Here is a 20,128-nt window from a genome sequence, read left to right as displayed (position 1 = left end):
TCACTAATTACATCCACCATCAGTCAGTGTAGATGAAGGGGAGGAAACATATTGAACATTTTTGTTTAAGCCTTGAGACATGGATTATGTATATGTGCCATTCAGAGGGTGAACTGCCAAGACAAAAGATTTAAGTGCCTTTGAACGGGGTATGGTAGTAGGTGCCAGGAGTGTCAAGAATGGTCCACCAACCAAAGGACATCCAGCCAACTTGACCCAACTGTGGGAAGCACTGGAGTCAACATGGGCCAGCATGCCTGTGGAACGATTTCGACACCTTGTAGAGTCCATGTGCCCCGACAAATTGAGGCTGTTCTGAGGGCAAAAGGGGGAGTGCTACTCAATATTAGGAAGGTGTTCTTAATGTTTTGTGCACTCAGTGTAGGTTACTCGGCACTCAGGCAAACACCACTGTTTCTATCTCTCTCTCATGTTACATGGACAAATTAAACCAGTGCCCTGAGGGTCAATACCAGCAGCTCTTATTCTCCCCACCAAGGTGCCTCTGCATTTTACTAGCCTTGACTGAGAGGAATGAAATTTGCTTGATCCCCTCGACCACTTCAATATCATTCGTTTTTAGTTGATTCCACCGGATTTTAATCAGCATAGTAATTCCTCTCCACAGGAGGCTAAGTCTCTCTCAAGAGCGGTTACACTGTCCACTAGGCCTGCTGAGGCACCAGCCCAAAAATAATTCATCAGAAAAAACACCAAAAATAATTGATCAAAAGTGCTTCTGTGTAACCCGCCAAGGACCTTTGCTTCTTAATAATTAAACTCTGCAATTAGGCATTTTACCATGCGCTCAGTGTGAGGCGTCATGCAATATTCATAGACCATACATAATTATGCAATACAGTCCGTGGAATAAGAGGCCTTATATATCCACGGTGGGGCTGTCAAGACACAAACATTTTTATTTGGTTTAAAACACTTTTTAATCCCGTACGTGGGGGTCTCGTAAGGGGTACGCTGTCCTCGACCGCTCCTGTTACTACAGGACTCTCTGATTCTGGCTCTTAGAATTCTGTATGGGGCAAGAGAAAACAGAGAACTGATACAGTCAGAACAACAGGATCTGCCCACATCAAAGTGCATCCAAAAACACAACCAAGCCATACGTTGTTACAATAGGTTTACCACAGTCTGTCAACAGGAGAAAATAAATAAAATGGCATTCAATTAAAATGAAGGAACAGAGATGGGGCTGACGTCAGAGATTCGTTGTATGATACATTATACATAATGCTCATCGCAGCATGGTAGCTAAATTCTTGAAGGCCCTTGATGGCACCTGGAGACCATTTATTTATAGATTTTTATGTTATTGAATCTTTATTTAACTAGGCAAGTCAGTTAAGAACATATTCTTATTTACAATGACGGCCTATCAAAAGGCAAAAAGCCTCCTGCGGGAACGAAGGCCAGCTCTTTTGCAATAAAGAGCTATAACAGTAGACACAATGGATGGACACACTGGACAAGGTTGGTTTTCATCTTGAGATGCGGTTCAAAGCGGACCGCGAACAGAGCAAACTGGCAATCTAGGTTAACGTGTAACTGGCCAGTGGTGCACTTCACAGGGACCCGTCATCACAATGGTAGCTGAGGTCACACACAGACATCCCCTCTCTCCTCCTCACATCACAATGGTAGCTGAGGTCACACGCAGACATCCCCTCTCTCCTCCTCACATCACAATGGTAGCTGAGGTCACACGCAGACATCCCCTCGCTCCTCCTCACATCACAATGGTAGCTGAGGTCACACGCAGACATCCCCTCTCTCCTCCTCACATCACAATGGTAGCTGAGGTCACACGCAGACATCCCCTCTCTCCTCCTCACATCACAATGGCAAATTCTCCACACACGGTCTTTGGAACTTTTTATTTTTCCATGTTGAAAACATACTGCTAGTGGAGCTGCTTTGAAGGGCCTTTCATGCCATGTATATGATGAATGGGAAGAAGTATTCAATTCCATAGGGATATTATTTGCTCTGACCAGTACTCAACTTGGATGAATGAGTATGAAAAGGCATGTTGTGAAATGGATTGTGTGCTCAAATACCCATGGAACATGCAATTACCAGTGTGTCACAAATAACATGAACTCTTTTGTGGAATGGTTTCACAACAATTTGATATATTCGCTGGATATTTTACATATGAATGGCACCAACAATATGTCTGTAAATGTAATGCAGACTGGAATTAATAACATATAAAATGCCAACATAAAGCACACAACCTACCTCTGACTGAATAAATGGCATTTTGGTCTGGAAACTGGTCACTTTTTTCTTTTTTCTGTAGAAAAATAAAGGGAAAAGGACTGTTACAATCATTGGAGCATTAACAGAAAACCTGTTTTTATACTGTAAAATGTAATACTGTAAAAAACTACATGTTTTTGTCTCAAATAAACAGTACCATCATGACCTTCGATGAATATGACACCCTGAACAACAGAACAATACCGATGTGATTTACATAAATACCAGTAAAAGTGAAATAGGCGTAAAGGTCGTCATTCGAGACTACTCACGGGTCCAGACAAATGATTTACTACACATTCATTTGGTTGTGTGGAATAACTTATGTGACACACAACTGCATGTAGTGTGTGCATGCAAGGGAGACAATATACCATGACTGCACACATCTCATATCGTCAATCAATCACAATGCTTTACAACTTCTGTCAGAAGCTCTAATAATCACCATCCATAGACAGACCATTGTTCATGTTGCCAATAACTTTTGAAGGAGAATCTCCAGCAAAATGAACACTGCAGTGTCTACTGTTACACACAGAAACCCAGGACAGAATGCACTAGTATAGAGGCCATATACCTAATCCAACCCGGAAGCAAATAAGAAAGAGCACTTTGAAGGTATATTTACATTTGCTGAACTGAATAAGGTTTCCTATTTGGGTTATTCTTTAATTGCGGCGGACTTGCGTCCCTTGACTTTGAAACCATGAAAAACACTTTAAAATTACAAATAGTTCAAATCAAATCTTATTAGTCACATGCGCCGAATACAACAGGTGTAGACCTTATAGTGTCACGGTCATCGTATAGAGGAGACCAAGGCGCAGCGTGGTAAGCATACATAACTCTTTTAATAAAAGAACGAACACTGAACAAAATGTGAAGCTATATGGCTAGTGCAGACAGGTAACTAAACATAGAACAACAACCCACAAAATACCAAAGGAATATGGCTACCTAAATATGGTCCCCAATCAGAGACAATCAGCTGCCTCTGATTGAGAACCAATCTAGGCAACCATAGACATATAAACCCCTAGACATACAAAAAAAACCTAGACAATACAAAGACTAAACAAACCACCTTGTCACATCCTGACCTAACCAAAATAATAAAGGAAACAAAGATAACTAAGGTCAGGGCGTGACATACAGTGAAATGCTTACTTACGAGCCTCTAAACAACAGTGCAGTTTAAAAAAAATACGGATAAGAATATGAGATAAAAGTAACAAGTAATTAAATAGCATCAGCAAAAAAATAACAATATATACAAGGGGGGTGCCGGTACAGAGTTACACCTCGTACATGTTTTGGCTTATATTGATAAACATAATGTAAGTCCTTTAAACTGCAAAATTGTATGCTTATGCATTGTTTAAAGTACTTGGGGTAAGCAAATTGGCTTGTCCCTGTAGTGATGTGTAAAGACATGTTTTAGGCATTTAGAGATATCTATATATTATTTTTTATATTAGAAATGGAACAAAATAATGTAATAATAATTTAAAAAAATACAAAATAAACAATGTTTTAAGTGAGAAGAAGTAGCTATTTGACTGAAGCCAAAAAAGAAAGGAAATTCACGTGAACAACCCAATGCCAAATCCGCTAATACTTAAAGTTTTCCAGCACACAGCTTTGACCTACTACAGTAGCTATGCTGGTCTATTACTTAAAACAATGGGTATGCAGGTTGCTTAGGAGTCAAACATTCTCAAACAGCCTAAATCATACTCTTAGAGGAAGTGCACCCACAAAAATGTGATTTCTACCGCATATATTCTTCACGCACCATACCAATCTCATTCCGCTACCTTTTTCAATATATATTTTTTTTATTACAGTAGGGCAATAAAGACACGAATTGTGCAAGTTCTCCCACTTAAAAAGATGAGGCCTGTAATTTTCATCATAGGTACACTTCAACTATGACAGACAAAATTTGAAAAAAAATCCAGAAAATCACATTGTAGGATTTTTAATGAATTCATTTGCAAATTATGGTGGAAAATAAGTATTTGGTCACCTACAAACAAGCAAGATTTCTGGCTCTCACAGACCTGTAACTTCTTCTTTAAGAGGCTCCTCTGTCCTCCACTCGTTACCTGTATTAATGGCACCTGTTTGAACTTGTTATCAGTATAAAAGACACCTGTCCACATCCTCAAACAGTCACACTCCAAACTCCAATATGGCCAAGACCAAAGAGCTGTCAAAGGACACCAGAAACAAAATTGTAGACCTGCACCAGGCTGGGAAGACTGAATCTGCAATAGGTAAGCAGCTTGGTTTGAAGAAATCAACTGTGGGAGCAATTATTAGGAAATGGAAGACGTACAAGACCACTGATAATCTCCCTCAATCTGGGGCTCCACGCAAGATCTCACCCAGTGGGGTCAAAATGATCATAATAATAATATAATATATGCCATTTAGCAGACGCTTTTATCCAAAGCGACTTACAGTCATGTGTGCATACATTCTACATATGGGTGGTCCCGGGGATCGAACCCACTACCCTGGCGTTACAAGCGCCATGCTCTACCAACTGAGCTACAGTTCCGATCACAAGAACGGTGAGCAAAAATCCCAGAACCACACAGGGGGACCTAGTGAATGACCTGCAGAGAGCTGGGACCAAAGTAACAAAGCCTACCATCAGTAACACACTACGCCACCAGGGACTCAAATCCTGCAGTGCCAGACGTGTCCCCCTGCTTAAGCCAGTACATGTCCCCCTGCTTAAGCCAGTACATGTCCAAAATATAACTTTTTGGTAAAAACTTAACTTGTCGTGTTTGGAGGACAAAGAATGCTGAGTTGCATCCAAAGAACACCATACCTACTGTGAAGCATGGGGGTGGAAACATCATGCTTTGGGGCTGTTTTTCTGCAAAGGGACCAGGACGACTGATCCATGTAAAGGAAAGAATGAATGGGGCCATGTATCGTGAGATTTTGAGTGAAAACCTCCTTCCATCAGCAAGGGCATTGAATATGAAACGTGGCTAGGTCTTTCAGCATGACAATGATCCCAAACACACCGCAAGGGCAACGAAGGAGTGGCTTCGTAAGAAGCATTTCAAGGTCCTGGAGTGGCCTAGCCAGTCTCCAGATCTCAACCCCATAGAAAATCTTTGGAGGGAGTTGAAAGTCTGTGTTGCCCAGCAACAGCCCCAAAACATCACTGCTCTAGAAGAGATGTGCATGGAGGAATGGGCCAAAATACCAGCAACAGTGTGTGAAAACCTTGTGAAGACTTACAGAAAACGTTTGACCTCTGTCATTGCCAACAAAGGGTATATAACAAAGTATTGAGATAAACTTTTGTTATTGACCAAATACTTATTTTCCACCATAATTTGCAAATAAATTCATGAAAAATCCTACAATGTGATTTTCTGGATATTTTTTCTGTCATAGTTGAAATGTACCTATGATGAAAATTACATCTTTTTAAGTGGGAGAACTTGCACAATTGGTGGCTGACTAAATACTTGTTTGCCCCACTATATGAAACAAAGCTTCACCTTCCTACTTATACTTAGGCCATCATGTTTTTTTATTATTGTAGTTTTTGTAGTGCCTGCCTTTATTTCCTTAAACCTTTTGATTTAGCAATACATGTCAGTATATTTGATATTTTTGGGGTCAGTAGGTGCCCAACATAACACAAGGTGATGGTGGGTTGGACACAGTCACTCTTATATAGAGGTATATAGAGCCTGTCTGCTTTCCTGATTTCTGTTACCGTTAGCTCAACCATGTAATATTTACATAAGCTCAGAAACACTTGGTCTGTAAACATGTTCCTGTTTTATCAATTGCTGTGCTGATCAATGGGCAGTTTATTAACTCTGTTAAATTCATATGTAGCTTACAGGTGTGTGTACTTGTATTTATTTTTGCAATAAAGATGGTGAGGCTACAATAACTTATTTACCCAGCAAAAATACATACAGCCTGATATATACAGTATACACATTATTTTAATAGCAGGACAATGTAGTTCATTATTCCACTGAAGCGTATGAATTAGGCTGCTTGAATACTAAGCAAACTGCATACACATTGTTGTAATAGTCCAACATAGCTACTGTAATAGGTCAGAGCTGTGTGCTGGAAAAACTTGGTAGAGCATGAGCATACTTCTCACTTTTTGTTTTTAATTTCCATGGTTTTTACAGGGGTAGGTGATTATGCAACATTATTATACAACATTATAACACAGCAATACTGTCATGTTCTGACCTTAGTTCCTTTGTTTTGTCTTTGTTTTTGTATGGTCAGGGTGTGAGTTGGGGTGGGCAGTCTGTTTGTTTTTCTATGTTGGTTTTTGTGTTCGGCCTAGTATGGTTCTCAATCAGAGGCAGGTGTCATTAGTTGTCTCTGATTGAGAATCATACTTAGGTAGCCTTTTTCCACCTGGGTTTTGTGGGTGTTTATTTTCTGTCTTTGTGTTACGTGTGTATGTCACCAGACAGGACTGTTTCGTTCATTCATTTTGTTATTTTTGTATTGATTCAGTGTTCAGTGCTTTCTTAAATGAAACTTATGAACACTTACCACCCTGCACCTTGGTCCTCCTCTCTATCTCCAGACGACATCCGTTACAAATACAAGTAAAGTAAAAAAATACACAATAATGACAAATGACAACAGAAATAATGTAGTTACTAGTAATTAATAAAAGCTGATTTTCTAGAGGGAAGCGGAAAAACCTGAATTTAAGCCAATATGGAGTAAACTGGAAAACATTTCCCTTGATCTCTTTAAAAAGAAAAACTCCTGAAAAACACACAAATAATCAACATGTAGCCTACCCATTAACTATTTAAATAGGGTTATGTTTTTTAAAGAACAAACACTTGTTCCCTGCTGAGTCTGACGTTTAACTCAACGAGTAGCATCTCAAAATACGGAAATAGAACCATCAAATCACAAAGTAAAATCACAATATAATGTCCAATCGATGACACTAATCGTGGATACTATGACTTGCCTAGTTAAATAAAGGTTAAATAAATACAAATCAGTGCTTAACACAACACATACAGTGCATTTGGAAAGTATTCAGACCCCTTGACTTTTTCCATATTTTGTTACATTAAAAAGCCTTACTATAAAATTGATTAAATACATTTTTCTCATCAATCTACACACAATACCCAATAATGAGAAAGCGAAAACATTGTAATGTATTAAAAATAAAAACAGTAACACCTTATTTACATAAGTATTCAGACCCTTTGCTCTGAGCTCAGGTGCATCCTGTTTCCATTGATCATCCTTGAGATGTTTCTACAACTTCATTGGAGTCTAACTGTCGTCAATTCAATTTATTTGGGCATGATTTGGCACACCCCTGTTTATATAAGGCCCTACAGTTGACAGTGCATGTCAGAGCAAAAACCAAGCCAACTCAAAAACCACAGAGACAGGATTGCGTTGAGGCACAGATCTTGTGAAGGGTACCAAACCATTTCTGCATCATTGAAGGGCCCCAAAAACACAGTGGCCTCCATCATTCTTAAATGGAAGAAGTTTAGAACCACCAAGACTCTTTCTAGAGCTGGCAGCCCGGCCAAACTGAGTAATCGGGGGAGAAGGGCCTTGGTCAAGGAGGTGACCAAGAACCCGATGGTCACTCTGACAGAGCACAAAAGTCCCTCGTGGAGATGGGAGAACCAACACTGCAGCACTCCAGCAATCAGGTCTTTATGGTAGAGTGGCCAAACGGAAGCCACTCCTCAGTAAAAGGAACATGACAGTCCGCTTGGAGTTTGCCAAAAGGCACCTAAAGACTCTCAGACCATGAGAAACAAGATTCTCTGGTCTAATGAAACCAAGATTGAACTCTTTGGCCTGAATGCCAAACGTCACATCTGGAGGAAACATGGTACCATTCCTACGGTGAAGCATGGTGGTGGCAGCAACATGCTGTGAGGATGTTTTTCAAAGAAAGATGAACGGAGCAAAGTACAGAGAGATCCTTGATGAAAACCTGCTCTAGAGTGCTCAAGACCTCAGACTGGGGCGAAGGTTCACTTTCCAACAGGACATCGACCCTAAGCACACAGCCAAGACTCTGAATGTCCTTGAGTGGCCCAGCCAGAGCCCGGGACTTGAACCCGATCAAATATCTCCTAGAGATGTAAAAATAGCTGTGCAACGACTCTCTCCATCCAACCTGACAAAGCTTGAGAGGATCTGCAGAGAAGAATGAGAGAAACTCCCCTGTGCCAAGCTTGTAGTGTCATACACAAGAAGACTCAAGGCTGTAATCGCTGCAAAAGGTGCTTCAACAAATTACTGAGTAAAGGGTCTGAATACTTATGTAAATGTGATGTTTCAGTTATTTTTACAAAACCCTTTTAACCCTTTTTTAAAAGTTTTTGCTTTGTCATTATGGGGTATTAAGTGTAGATTGATGAGGGGGGAAATGAAATGATCAATTTTAGAATAAGGCTGTAACATAACGTGGAATAAGTCAAGGGGTCTGAATACTTTACGAATGCACTGACTGTCACATTAGGTGGTTTGGAGAGCAAGGCATAAAGTGACACAAACTGCTCGGTTACTTGGGGTACATTAAGGGGACAGCACTGGTGCAGCAGATGCGAGGATGTTTCCCGGGACAACGGTCTTCTCTGATAACGCGCAGAGGAGTAGCTGGATGTTCCAGTGTGTTGAGAAGATAAGTGCATAGAGAGGGCCCGGCGCTCTCTGTCAATCAGTTGGTGTATGCATATCAGGGAACACAATCCGCCACCCTGTCATTAAGCATTGTGTCCATGGGATGGACCATACGGGTGGAATGCATCAGACGGATGAGGGCAAAGGCGTATTCCTTGAAAGTTGGTCTCTCCTGTCTCCACTGTTCTCTCCTCCGTTGTAGCAAGTTGGAGAAGGGCACTGGGTAAACAAATGTGCGCATAAAATCTGAGAGAAATACGATTTTTGTGCATATGGAACATTTCAGGGATCTTTTATTTCAGCTCATTAAACATGGGACCAACACTTAACAAAGAAGGCTATATTTTCTATTTATTTACTAGTATGTCTGTCCCTCGGTTTTGTCATTGGTGTTACCGACTTGAAAATGACTCATTACAAAGATATACAAGGACCTTAAGCATTCCCTCCGGTGGCAAACTGTTATAGGTATCAAGTATCAAGGTAAGACCCAGATGTAGACACGTCGAATAATCAATGGTTTAATAATCCAACAGGGACAGGTCAAGGCAGGCAGGGTTCAGTAAACAAGAGGTGTGGCAATGGTACCAGACGGCAGGCAGGCTCAGGGTCAGGGTAGGTAGAGATGAATAATCCAGAGGTGGGGCAAAGGTACAGGTTGGCTGTTAGGCCTGGGGTCAGGGGCAGGCAGAGTGGTCAGGCAGGCGGGCTCAGAGTCAGGACAGGCAAGGGTCAAAACCAGGAGGGCGAGAAAAAGAGAGACTGGGAAAAGCAGGAGCTGAGAACAAAAATGCAGGTTGACTTGACAAACTGGCAACAGACAACACAGGTATAAATACACAGGGGATAATGGGGAAGATGGGTGACACCTGGAGGAGGGTGGAGACAATCACAAAGACAGGTGAAACAGACCAGGGTGTGACAATAGGGGGAAGGAGTCTATATTAAAGAAATGATTAGGTAATTACACCCTTTTAGTATGTCATACGTTTGAGGATTCCATTGACAATTTGGTGTAACTTGGTGTTAGTCCATTTAAATGAACAGAAATTACATTGTGAGCAAAATTATTCATCATATAAATTTAATAAATCATTTTTAAAGGGTTAATGATTTCAGCATCATTTAAGAAAAACCTCAATAACCAAACATTTCTCAGGTGTTGCCATCATTCGTGTTACACCTACTGGTGGCACAATGTTATCATAATGGTTAACATTATTTAAAGTCATCAAGATGCCATATTAGTTGATGTAGAGTGGGAAGATGTACCCAAATACATTTAAATAAAGAAAATGAGAAAAATCTGTATATTTTTTCCCAAAATGGCATGCCCAAATGCTACCGCAATTCAAGAACAACCCATTTCTACCAACTGAAAGATTCCCATTGAGGACAAATATTTGCACAGACAGACGTATAGTTTTTGATACAAAGCAGTGTTGGATTTCCCTTACTGTTACAGTAGATCCCATGTATTTCCTGTATTTTAAAAATGACCCTTCACTGCACTTCAGCTCTGAAGTAGTTGTGGCATAGAGCTACTGAACAGATCGGTTGATGTTGTGAATATCGGGCCTATAGCTGAGCCATTCCATCCCATTGAGAAATAAGGACAATAAACAGCAATGTGCATACGTATAATAAGGACGAGTCTAGAGTTCACAATGCCAATGATGAGAAGTCACGATTCCAAGGACCCCTAACGAGAATATCTCCATTCCAAACAGAGAGACAAACTTAACAGGACATAATTTCCATCAATTTGCTGAAATTCCCATCTCTCTCATCATGCCAGACCTCCAGTCCAGTCAATATAAAACAAACGTGAATATAAAGAAAACATTTGAGATAAATGGGGATGAGATTGCTTCTGTAAATTGCCTTGTGTGCTGACAGCGCGGCTGCATGTGAGTGAGATGGGCGCCTGCTGTTAGCAACACATGATGTAGTGACGTTCTTGGTACCCGTGACAACCTGTACTACCTCAGATCAGGGACCGAAAATAACCACATCGAAGGACCCGTACTTTCTCTCTCCCTTTAGCCACTTAAGGAATTCTCACGGGACGGCAAATGCTGGAACACATCTGGACCACTGAACGGTCTTGCTCCTATAGCCTATGGTTTGTGGCCAATTAGAGAAAGTTATTTGAACTGGGAATGAGGCACATCCTCCGACATAGGAGAGTTTCATGTTCTGTCATGGTACCGTTAGGTCTCGTTCTGCCGTGGTACCATTAGGTCTCATTCTGTTATGGTACCGTTAGGTCTCGTTCTGCCATACCGTTAGGTTTCCATGACCGAGCAGCCGCACACAAGTCTAAGATTAACATGCGCAATGCCAAGCGTGGTGTAAAGCTAGCCGCCATTGGACTCTGGAGCAGTGGAAATGCGTTCTCTTGTGTGATGAATCACGCTTCACCATTTGGCAGTCCGACGGACGAATCTGGGTTTGGCGAATGCCAGGGAAACGCTACCTGCCCCAATGCATAGTGCCAACTGTAAATATTGGTGGAGGATAAATAATGGTCTAGTGTTTTTTTTTCTTGGTTCGGTATATGCTTCTGAGTTCAAGTGAAGGGAAATCTTAACGCTACAGCATACAATGACATTATAAAAGATTCCCTTTCCTGTTTCAGTATGACAATGCCCCCGTGCACAAAGCGAGTTCCATACAGAAATGGTTTGTCGAGATCTGTGTGGAAGAACTTGACTGGCCTGCACGAGCCCTGACATCAATCCCATCGAACACCTTTGGGATAAATTGGAATACTGACTGTGAGCCAGGCCTAATCGCCCAACATCAGTGCCCGACCTCACTAATACTCTTGTGGCTGAATGGAATCAAGTCCCTGCAGCAACATTCAAACATCTAGTGGAAAGCCTTCCCAGAAGAGTGGAGGCTGTTATAGCAGAAAAGGGGGGACCAACTCCATATTAACGCCCATGATTCTGGAAGATGTTTCGATCAGCACATGCCCACATACTTTTGCTCATGTAGTGTATGTTCTATGTGTGCTATTTCTATGCTTCCCGTACTTAAGTTTTGTTTTTGCGTCTTTTACTTTTGTATACCAGCTTCAAAACAGCTGAAACAACAACATTTTTGGTTATGGAAAATATATTTCACAGCGGTTTAGATGATAAAATTATTCTCTGCACAATACTAGCCTATTTTGGCACATAAACTGAAATTAGGCAAACTATTAGAGTTCAAATCAAATCAAATTTTATTTGTCACATACACATGGTTAGCAGATGTTAATGCGAGTGTAGCGAAATGCTTGTGCTTCTAGTTCCGACAATGCAATTACTTGGTTACTTGGTTATCAAGTAATCTAACTAACAATTCCAAAACTACTGTCTTATACACAGTGTAAGGGGATAAGGAACATGTACATAAGGATATATGAATGAGTGATGGTACAGAGCAGCATACAGTAGATGGTATCGAGTACAGTATATACATATGAGATGAGTGTGTAGACAAAGTAAACAAAGTGGCATAGTTAAAGTGGCTAGTGATACATGTGTTACATAAGGATGCAGTCGATGATGTAGAGTACAGTATATACATATGCATATTTACATTTACATTACATTTAAGTCATTTAGCAGACGCTCTTATCCAGAGCGACTTACAAATTGGTGCATTCACCTTATGACATCCAGTGGAACAGCCACTTTACAATAGTGCATCTAAATATTTTAAGGGGGGAGGGGGTGAGAAGGATTACTTTATCCTATCCTAAGTATTCCTTAAAGAGGTGGGGTTTCAGGTGTCTCCGGAAGGTGGTGATTGACTCCGCTGTCCTGGCGTCGTGAGGGAGTTTGTTCCACCATTGGGGAGCCAGAGCAGCGAACAGTTTTGACTGGGCTGAGCGGGAACTGTACTTCCTCAGTGGTAGGGAGACGAGCAGGCCATAGGTGGATGAACGCAGTGCCCTTATTTGGGTGTAGGGCCTGATCAGAGCCTGGAGGTACTGAGGTGCCGTTCCCCTCACAGCTCCGTAGGCAAGCACCATGGTCTTGTAGCGGATGCGAGCTTCAACTGGAAGCCAGTGGAGAGAGCGGAGGAGCGGGGTGACGTGAGAGAACTTGGGAAGGTTGAACACTAGACGGGCTGCGGCGTTCTGGATGAGTTGTAGGGGTTTAATGGCACAGGCAGGGAGCCCAGCCAACAGCGAGTTGCAGTAATCCAGACGGGAGATGAGATATATATGAGATATATAATGTTACTTACCCTACATTATTCAAGGTAGCATTGTTTAAAGTGGCTAGTGATATATTTACATCATTTCCCATCAATTCCCATTATTAAAATGGCTGGAGTTGGGTCAGTGTCAATGACAGTGTGTTGGCAGCAGCCACTCAATGTTAGTGGTGGCTGTTTAACAGTCTGATGGCCTTGAGATAGAAGCTGTTTTTCAGTCTCTCGGTCCCAGCTTTGATGCACCTGTACTGACCTCGCCTTCTGGATGATAGCGGGGTGAACAGGCAGTGGTTCGGGTGGTTGATGTCCTTGATGATCTTTATGGCCTTCCTGTAACAACGGGTGGTGTAGGTGTCCTGGAGGGCAGGTAGTTTGCCCCCGGTGATGCGTTGTACAGTCCTCACTACCCTCTGGAGAGCCTTACGGTTGAGGGCGGAGCAGTTGCCGTACCAGGCGGTGATACAGCCCGCCAGGATGCTCTCGATTGTGCATCTGTAGAAGTTTGTGAGTGCTTTTGGTGACAAGCCGAATTTCTTCAGCCTCCTGAGGTTGAATAGGCGCTGCTGCGCCTTCTTCACGACGCAGTCAGTGTGAGTGGACCAATTCAGTTTGTCTGTGATGTGTATGCCGAGGAACTTAAAACTAGCTACCCTCTCCACTACTGTTCCATCGATGTGGATAGGGGGGTGTTCCCTCTGCTGTTTCCTGAAGTCCACAATCATCTCCTTAGTTTTGTTGACGTTGAGTGTGAGGTTATTTTCCTGACACCACACTCCGAGGGCCCTCACCTCCTCCCTGTAGGCCGTCTCGTCGTTGTTGGTAATCAAGCCTACCACTGTTGTGTCGTTCGCAAACTTGATGATTGAGTTGGAGGCGTGCGTGGCCACGCAGTCGTGGGTGAACAGGGAGTACAGGAGAGGGCTCAGAACGCACCCTTGTGGGGCCCCCGTGTTGAGGATCAGCGGGGAGGAGATGTTGTTGCCTACCCTCACCACCTGGGGGCGGCCCGTCAGGAAGTCCAGTACCCAGTTGCACAGGGCGGGGTCGAGACCCAGGGTCTCGAGCTTGATGACGAGCTTGGAGGGTACTATGGTGTTGAATGCCGAGCTGTAGTCGATGAACAGCATTCTCACATAGGTATTCCTCTTGTCCAGGTGGGTTAGGGCAGTGTGCAGTGTGGTTGAGATTGCATCGTCTGTGGACCTATTTGGGCGGTAAGCAAATTGGAGTGGGTCTAGGGTGTCAGGTAGGGTGGAGGTGATATGGTCCTTGACTAGTCTCTCAAAGCACTTCATGATGACGGAAGTGAGTGCTACGGGGCGGTAGTCGTTTAGCTCAGTTACCTTAGCTTTCTTGGGAACAGGAACAATGGTGGCCCTCTTGAAGAATGTGGGAACAGCAGACTGGTATAGGGATTGATTGAATATGTCCGTAAACACACCGGCCAGCTGGTCTGCGCATGCTCTGAGGGCGCGGCTGGGGATGCCGTCTGGGCCTGCAGCCTTGCGAGGGTTAACACGTTTAATGTCTTACTCACCTCGGCTGCAGTGAAGGAGAGACCGCATGTTTCCGTTGCAGGCCGTGTCAGTGGCACTGTATTGTCCTCAAAGCGGGCAAAAAAGTTATTTAGTCTGCCTGGGAGCAAGACATCCTGGTCCGTGACTGGGCTGGATTTCATCTTGTAGTCCGTGATTGACTGTAGACCCTGCCACATGCCTCTTGTGTCTGAGCCATTGAATTGAGATTCCACTTTGTCTCTGTACTGACGCTTAGCTTGTTTAATAGCCTTACGGAGGGAATAGCTGCACTGTTTGTATTCAGTCATGTTGCCAGACACCTTGCCCTGATTAAAAGCAGTGGTTCGCGCTTTCAGTTTCACGCGAATGCTGCCATCAATCCACGGTTTCTGGTTAGGGAATGTTTTTATCGTTGCTATGGGAACGACATCTTCGACGCACGTTCTAATGAACTCGCACACCGAATCAGCGTATTCGTCAATATTCCCATCTGACGCAATACGAAACATGTCCCAGTCCACGTGATGGAAGCAGTCTTGGAGTGTAGAGTCAGCTTGGTCTGACCAGCGTTGGACAGACCTCAGCGTGGGAGCCTCTTGTTTTAATTTCTGCCTGTAGGCAGGGATCAGCAAAATGGAGTCGTGGTCAGCTTTTCCGAAAGGGGGGCGGGGCAGGGCCTTATATGCGTCGCGGAAGTTAGAGTAACAATGATCCAAGGTTTTACCACCCCTGGTTGCGCAATCGATATGCTGATAAAATTTAGGGAGTCTTGTTTTCAGATTGGCTTTGTTAAAATCCCCAGCTACAATGAATGCAGCCTCCGGATAAATGTTTTCCAGTTTGCAACATCAGGGTAGGTTTAGCAAACAGGAATTTGCTGAGCGATTTCTGTAGAGTGCAACTTTAATACTAAAATCAACCTCTCAACCACAAGGTAACCACAAAGTACGGTAGCTCTCCCAGATGTGCAGAGCTGCAGTTGGGGATTAGGTGACATGCCAACAGGGAAACCGGCTAACTCTGAGAGTATTCGTTGTCTCTCTATGGTTTCTTATGGTCGCATTATGTTCAATTGTGTTGTGGAGGAAACGTGGGGCGATTAGCTTGTGGTGCTCCTCTGCTTTGATTAACCTACCCTTGAAGAACTTGGACATCCGTGACCGTATTCCGCACAGATTTGAGGACGACACTGCCTCCACCTCCTCTTTAGTCTCCTGGAACACAGGCACATAAATCAGTTCCTCATATCATATCCAGTCAGATTCAATGCATACGGGCCGCATTCACTAAATCTGTCAAGTTACTACTCCAAATTATCTATTTGACTCCTAATACTGCGGTATATCTCTAGCACTCTCTGTTTATTCATCTAACATTCCGAGACTGTAGTGTGGAGGAGAAGTTTAAAACAGACATATCGAGTGGGAATCCCAGAGTGTCTTCTTTGTGCTCCTACAGTATCTCAGAACAGGAAACAAGGATAAACAGCCAGTGTTTTTCCTCCCTGGTTCAATGGCCCTTTGAAGAATAGCAGAACATCTCAGTTTGATTAATGGCTGTACACTGTCTAATGAACAGTAATTGAATGGTAGAATGCAGCGGGCCCTAAGAGCCCCAAAGGAATACCCTGGTTGCTGCAGAAGCCAGTGACATTGTCTGGGGTTGATTATTGTTGACCTTGCATGAGAGCAGAAGCTTTACAAATAGCGAACCTAAGAAGCTAGGGGAATAGTAGGCAGGAAAACAGGACAAGACAAATTAAAAGGAATTGCATTGGTAAAGAATAGTGGAGGTCGATGGCAAGATCGATAACTATTTGATTTCTTATCACAAAATTCTTAAGAGGAAGACGACTGATAAAACATGCCTAGTCCTATTGGCATTTCTAACAATATTAATTAAGAAAGAATGCTTAGCTGACCGGCTGATTAATCAGCCAATATCGTTAAATCAAACAAACGATTGTTAAAAACAGACAATTACACAAGCTCATTCAACTCTACCTTTGTTCAACATGCATGAACATTCAGCGGACCATAACTATTTCTACATCGTTTCTAGGTTAAAGGAAAACTGTATATAAATAAAGAGAACACATTTGACAGTATGTTCAACTGAAGGTGTTCCAAAAGACCCATCAGGAAACAACTCATGTCAATTTAACGCAATGATCATGTTTGAGATCGACTTCATTGCAGTCAGCGTCTGCACAATGACTGATCTACAAATCACCTTGGATTCGAGATAACTGCTCGTTATTATTTGTGGATCAGTCAGTCGGCTCAGTCTGTGATTGGCTCAAGCTCTCAAACATGAACAAACTACTTTAGTAGTTAGGCCGTCATTGTAAATAAGAATTTGTTCTTAACTAATTTGCCTAGTTAAATACAAAAAAATAAAAAGAAGATCGTTGCCCTGTTCTGGCCTTCGCATCAGTCTATTGCAGAAGTCTGTTGTCATGCCCAAGAGCCATTGTGTGTCACCATTTGGCAGACAGACAAACATGCTGATTCTAATAACACTTTATGTTGTCTAGCGGAGCTCCTTCAAATATTACCTCTACCTTGCCACTGTAACTATTCACTATTTAAATCCAATGCAATGAATCATTTAAACTGAGGGGGAAGAGGTTTTGGCTGAGAATGCAATCATGTAATTGAATTTGGTCATCAATATATATGACATGAGAGGTATTTCACAAGCGTGGCCAGACTGGGATGTAATCTATTTCAAACTCAGCTCAACTATGAGTCATAGCCATAGTGTTTTATTATCATTCACACTAGATGATGAAGAAGCAGGACAGACTGAAACACTCTGCTTATCTTCATAAGGAGACTGGGAGAGAGAAAGGGAGAGAAGTAAGTAATATTAATATGTTGTTTGGCCAGAATATCAGCTCTGAGTTTGACTGCTGTCGAAGCTTCCATAAATAATATTGATAATATAATCTCCAATAAAAATCTCAGCCCATAAAATGTAGCTACAAAACACATTAAATATATTCACCAGGGGTGACATTAATATGCTTTGGGTTTTCTCTAATTACGACAATAAACTTCATGAAGTCAAACCTTGCTTTTAAAGCAGCAATTCCCTGTGCTAACACTAATAAAATAAAGTATCTTTTTTACTGCTATAGTGAATTTCATCCAACCCTATTTCAAACCACTCACTGTAGATGTATCTATTGAATTTTGGACAGAAGTGTAAATACCCCAATTACAATTAGACTGACTTCTTGTCAGCTGCAGCAAGTCAAGTCAAACGTTGTTTGGTGCAGTAGTGGTGAGATAACACCACAAATTAGCTGAGTCCAGATATCATTATTCCCCATTATCTAATGGTCATTCCAAGAATCTATAGCCATTCTGATTCAGCAATATTCATTCATGAGTAAATGCGATAAGTAATGAATAAAGCTAGTGATCTTTAACAGGGTCCTTAACAGGGTAATAACTCCCCCGAAGTCAATAATGATTTTGATAAGAATATCTTTATTACAAATGTGCATACCACTGCAAGAATCATCATCACACCAAAACATCTCACTAAAGTGTGATTACAATAGGCTGAAATGATCGTTTTCATTAAACAAAATGTTCACTGTTATTGATTGCCTAAATAAGACTCAATATCTTCTCATTTCCAAAGCTGAATGCAATTACATGGAATAGTAATATCACCCAAGTATTGTGTACATTCATCACTGTTATGAGGCTCCCCATTTTAATTCCTTTAAAGTTTATAAGGCCAGAACACGTGTATTAAAATGAGTACAATTTCTAGAAACAATACGATACCAGGCCAAGTGTCACAATACCGAGTAGTATCGCAATAACGTGGTCAAATTGTTTGTGGCCTAGCATCCTGTTCGCCCTGTTCCCCGGACGCTTGCTCAGGTTTTCTAAACACTCTTCAAAAGCCTGTCACTCAAATTCACACTTATAGTGGGGCAAAAAAGTATTTAGTCAGCCACCAATTGTGCAAATTCTCCCACTTAAAAAGATGAGAGGCCTGTAATTTTCATCATAGGTACACTTCAACTATGACAGACAAAATGAGAAGAAAAAAATCCAGAAAATCACATTGTAGGATTTTAATGAATTTATTTGCAAATTATGGTGGAAAATAAGTATTTGGTCAATAACAAAAGTTTCTCAATACTTTGTTATATACCCTTTGTTGGCAATGACAGAGGTCAAGCGTTTTCTGTAAGTCTTCACAAGGTTTTCACACACTGTTGCTGGTATTTTGGCCCATTCCTCCATGCAGATCTCCTCTAGAGCAGTGATGTTTAGGGGCTGTTGCTGGGCAACACGCACTTTCAACTCCCTCCAAAGATTTTCTATGGGGTTGAGATCTGGAGACTGGCTAGGCCACTCCAGGACCTTGAAATGCTTCTTACGAAGCCACTCCTACGGTGCCCGGGCGGCGTGTTTAGGATCATTGTCATGCTGAAAGACCCAGCCACGTTTCATCTTCAATGCCCTTGCTGATGGTTTTCACTCAAAATCTCACGATACATGGCCCCATTCATTCTTTCCTTTACACGGATCAGTCGTCCTGGTCCCTTTGCAGAAAAACAGCCCCAAAGCATGATGTTTCCACCCCCATGCTTCACAGTAGGTGTGGTGTTCTTTGGATGCAACTCAGCATTCTTTGTCCTCCAAACACGACGAGTTGAGTTTTTAACCAAAAAGTTATATTTTGGTTTCATCTGACCATATGACATTCTCCCAATCTTCTTCTGGATCATCCAAATGCTCTCTGGCAAACTTCAGACGCAAACTTCAAACTTCTGGCAGTGCAGGATTTGAGTCCCTGGTGGCGTAGTGTGTTACTGGTGGTAGGCTTTGTTACTTTGGTCCCAGCTCTCTGCAGGTCTTTCACTAGGTCCTCCCGTGTGGTTCTGGGATTTTTGCTCACTGTTCTTGTGATCATTTTGACCTCACGGGGTGAGATCTTGCGTGGAGCCCCAGATCGAGGGAGATTATCAGTGGTCTTGTACGTCTTCCATTTCCTAATAATTGCTCCCACAGTTGATTTCTTCAAACCAAGTTGCTTACCTATTGCAGGTTCAGTCTTCCCAGCCTGGTGCAGGTCTACAATTTTGTTTATGGTGTCCTTTGACAGCTCTTTGGTCTTGGCCATAGTGGAGTTTGGAGTGTGACTGTTGGAGGTTGTGGACAGGTGTCTTTTATACTGATAACAAGTTCATAGTTGAAGTGTACCTATGATGAAAATTACAGGCCTCTCATCTTTTTAAGTGGGAGAACTAAATACTTTTTTACCCCACTGTATACAACACATTGAATTCAACTTCACACTATTCAGTGTATAACGGAATACTGCATATAACGGCTGATTATCTCATATTTGAAAAGGCCTACCTGTGATTTCAAATCACATCA

The 20,128-nt window shown here is 42.1% G+C and overlaps 1 protein-coding gene across 3 annotated transcripts in view; it reads right to left on the bottom strand.

Annotated features, from left to right (window-relative positions):
- Nucleotides 1–666: 666 nt before the first annotated feature.
- Nucleotides 667–20,128, bottom strand: part of LOC124001118 (doublecortin domain-containing protein 2C-like) — a 46,483-nt gene continuing 27,021 nt past the window's right edge. For all 3 annotated transcript variants that reach the window (XM_046307692.1, XM_046307690.1, XM_046307691.1), the window contains 3 exons: nucleotides 15,850–15,928; nucleotides 2,260–2,314; nucleotides 667–1,030 (listed from right to left, as the gene is read on the bottom strand). In XM_046307692.1, coding sequence (XP_046163648.1) covers nucleotides 2,298–2,314; nucleotides 15,850–15,928 — 96 coding nt within the window. In that variant the 3' untranslated portion in view covers nucleotides 667–1,030; nucleotides 2,260–2,297. The remainder of the gene's footprint in view (nucleotides 1,031–2,259; nucleotides 2,315–15,849; nucleotides 15,929–20,128) is intronic.

This window comes from Oncorhynchus gorbuscha, linkage group LG17, assembly GCF_021184085.1.
Source record: "Oncorhynchus gorbuscha isolate QuinsamMale2020 ecotype Even-year linkage group LG17, OgorEven_v1.0, whole genome shotgun sequence".
In the NCBI taxonomy this organism is placed as follows: domain Eukaryota; kingdom Metazoa; phylum Chordata; class Actinopteri; order Salmoniformes; family Salmonidae; genus Oncorhynchus; species Oncorhynchus gorbuscha.
The sequence above is the reverse complement of the archived record's forward strand: the minus strand, read 5'-3'. Positions and strand labels throughout refer to the sequence as shown.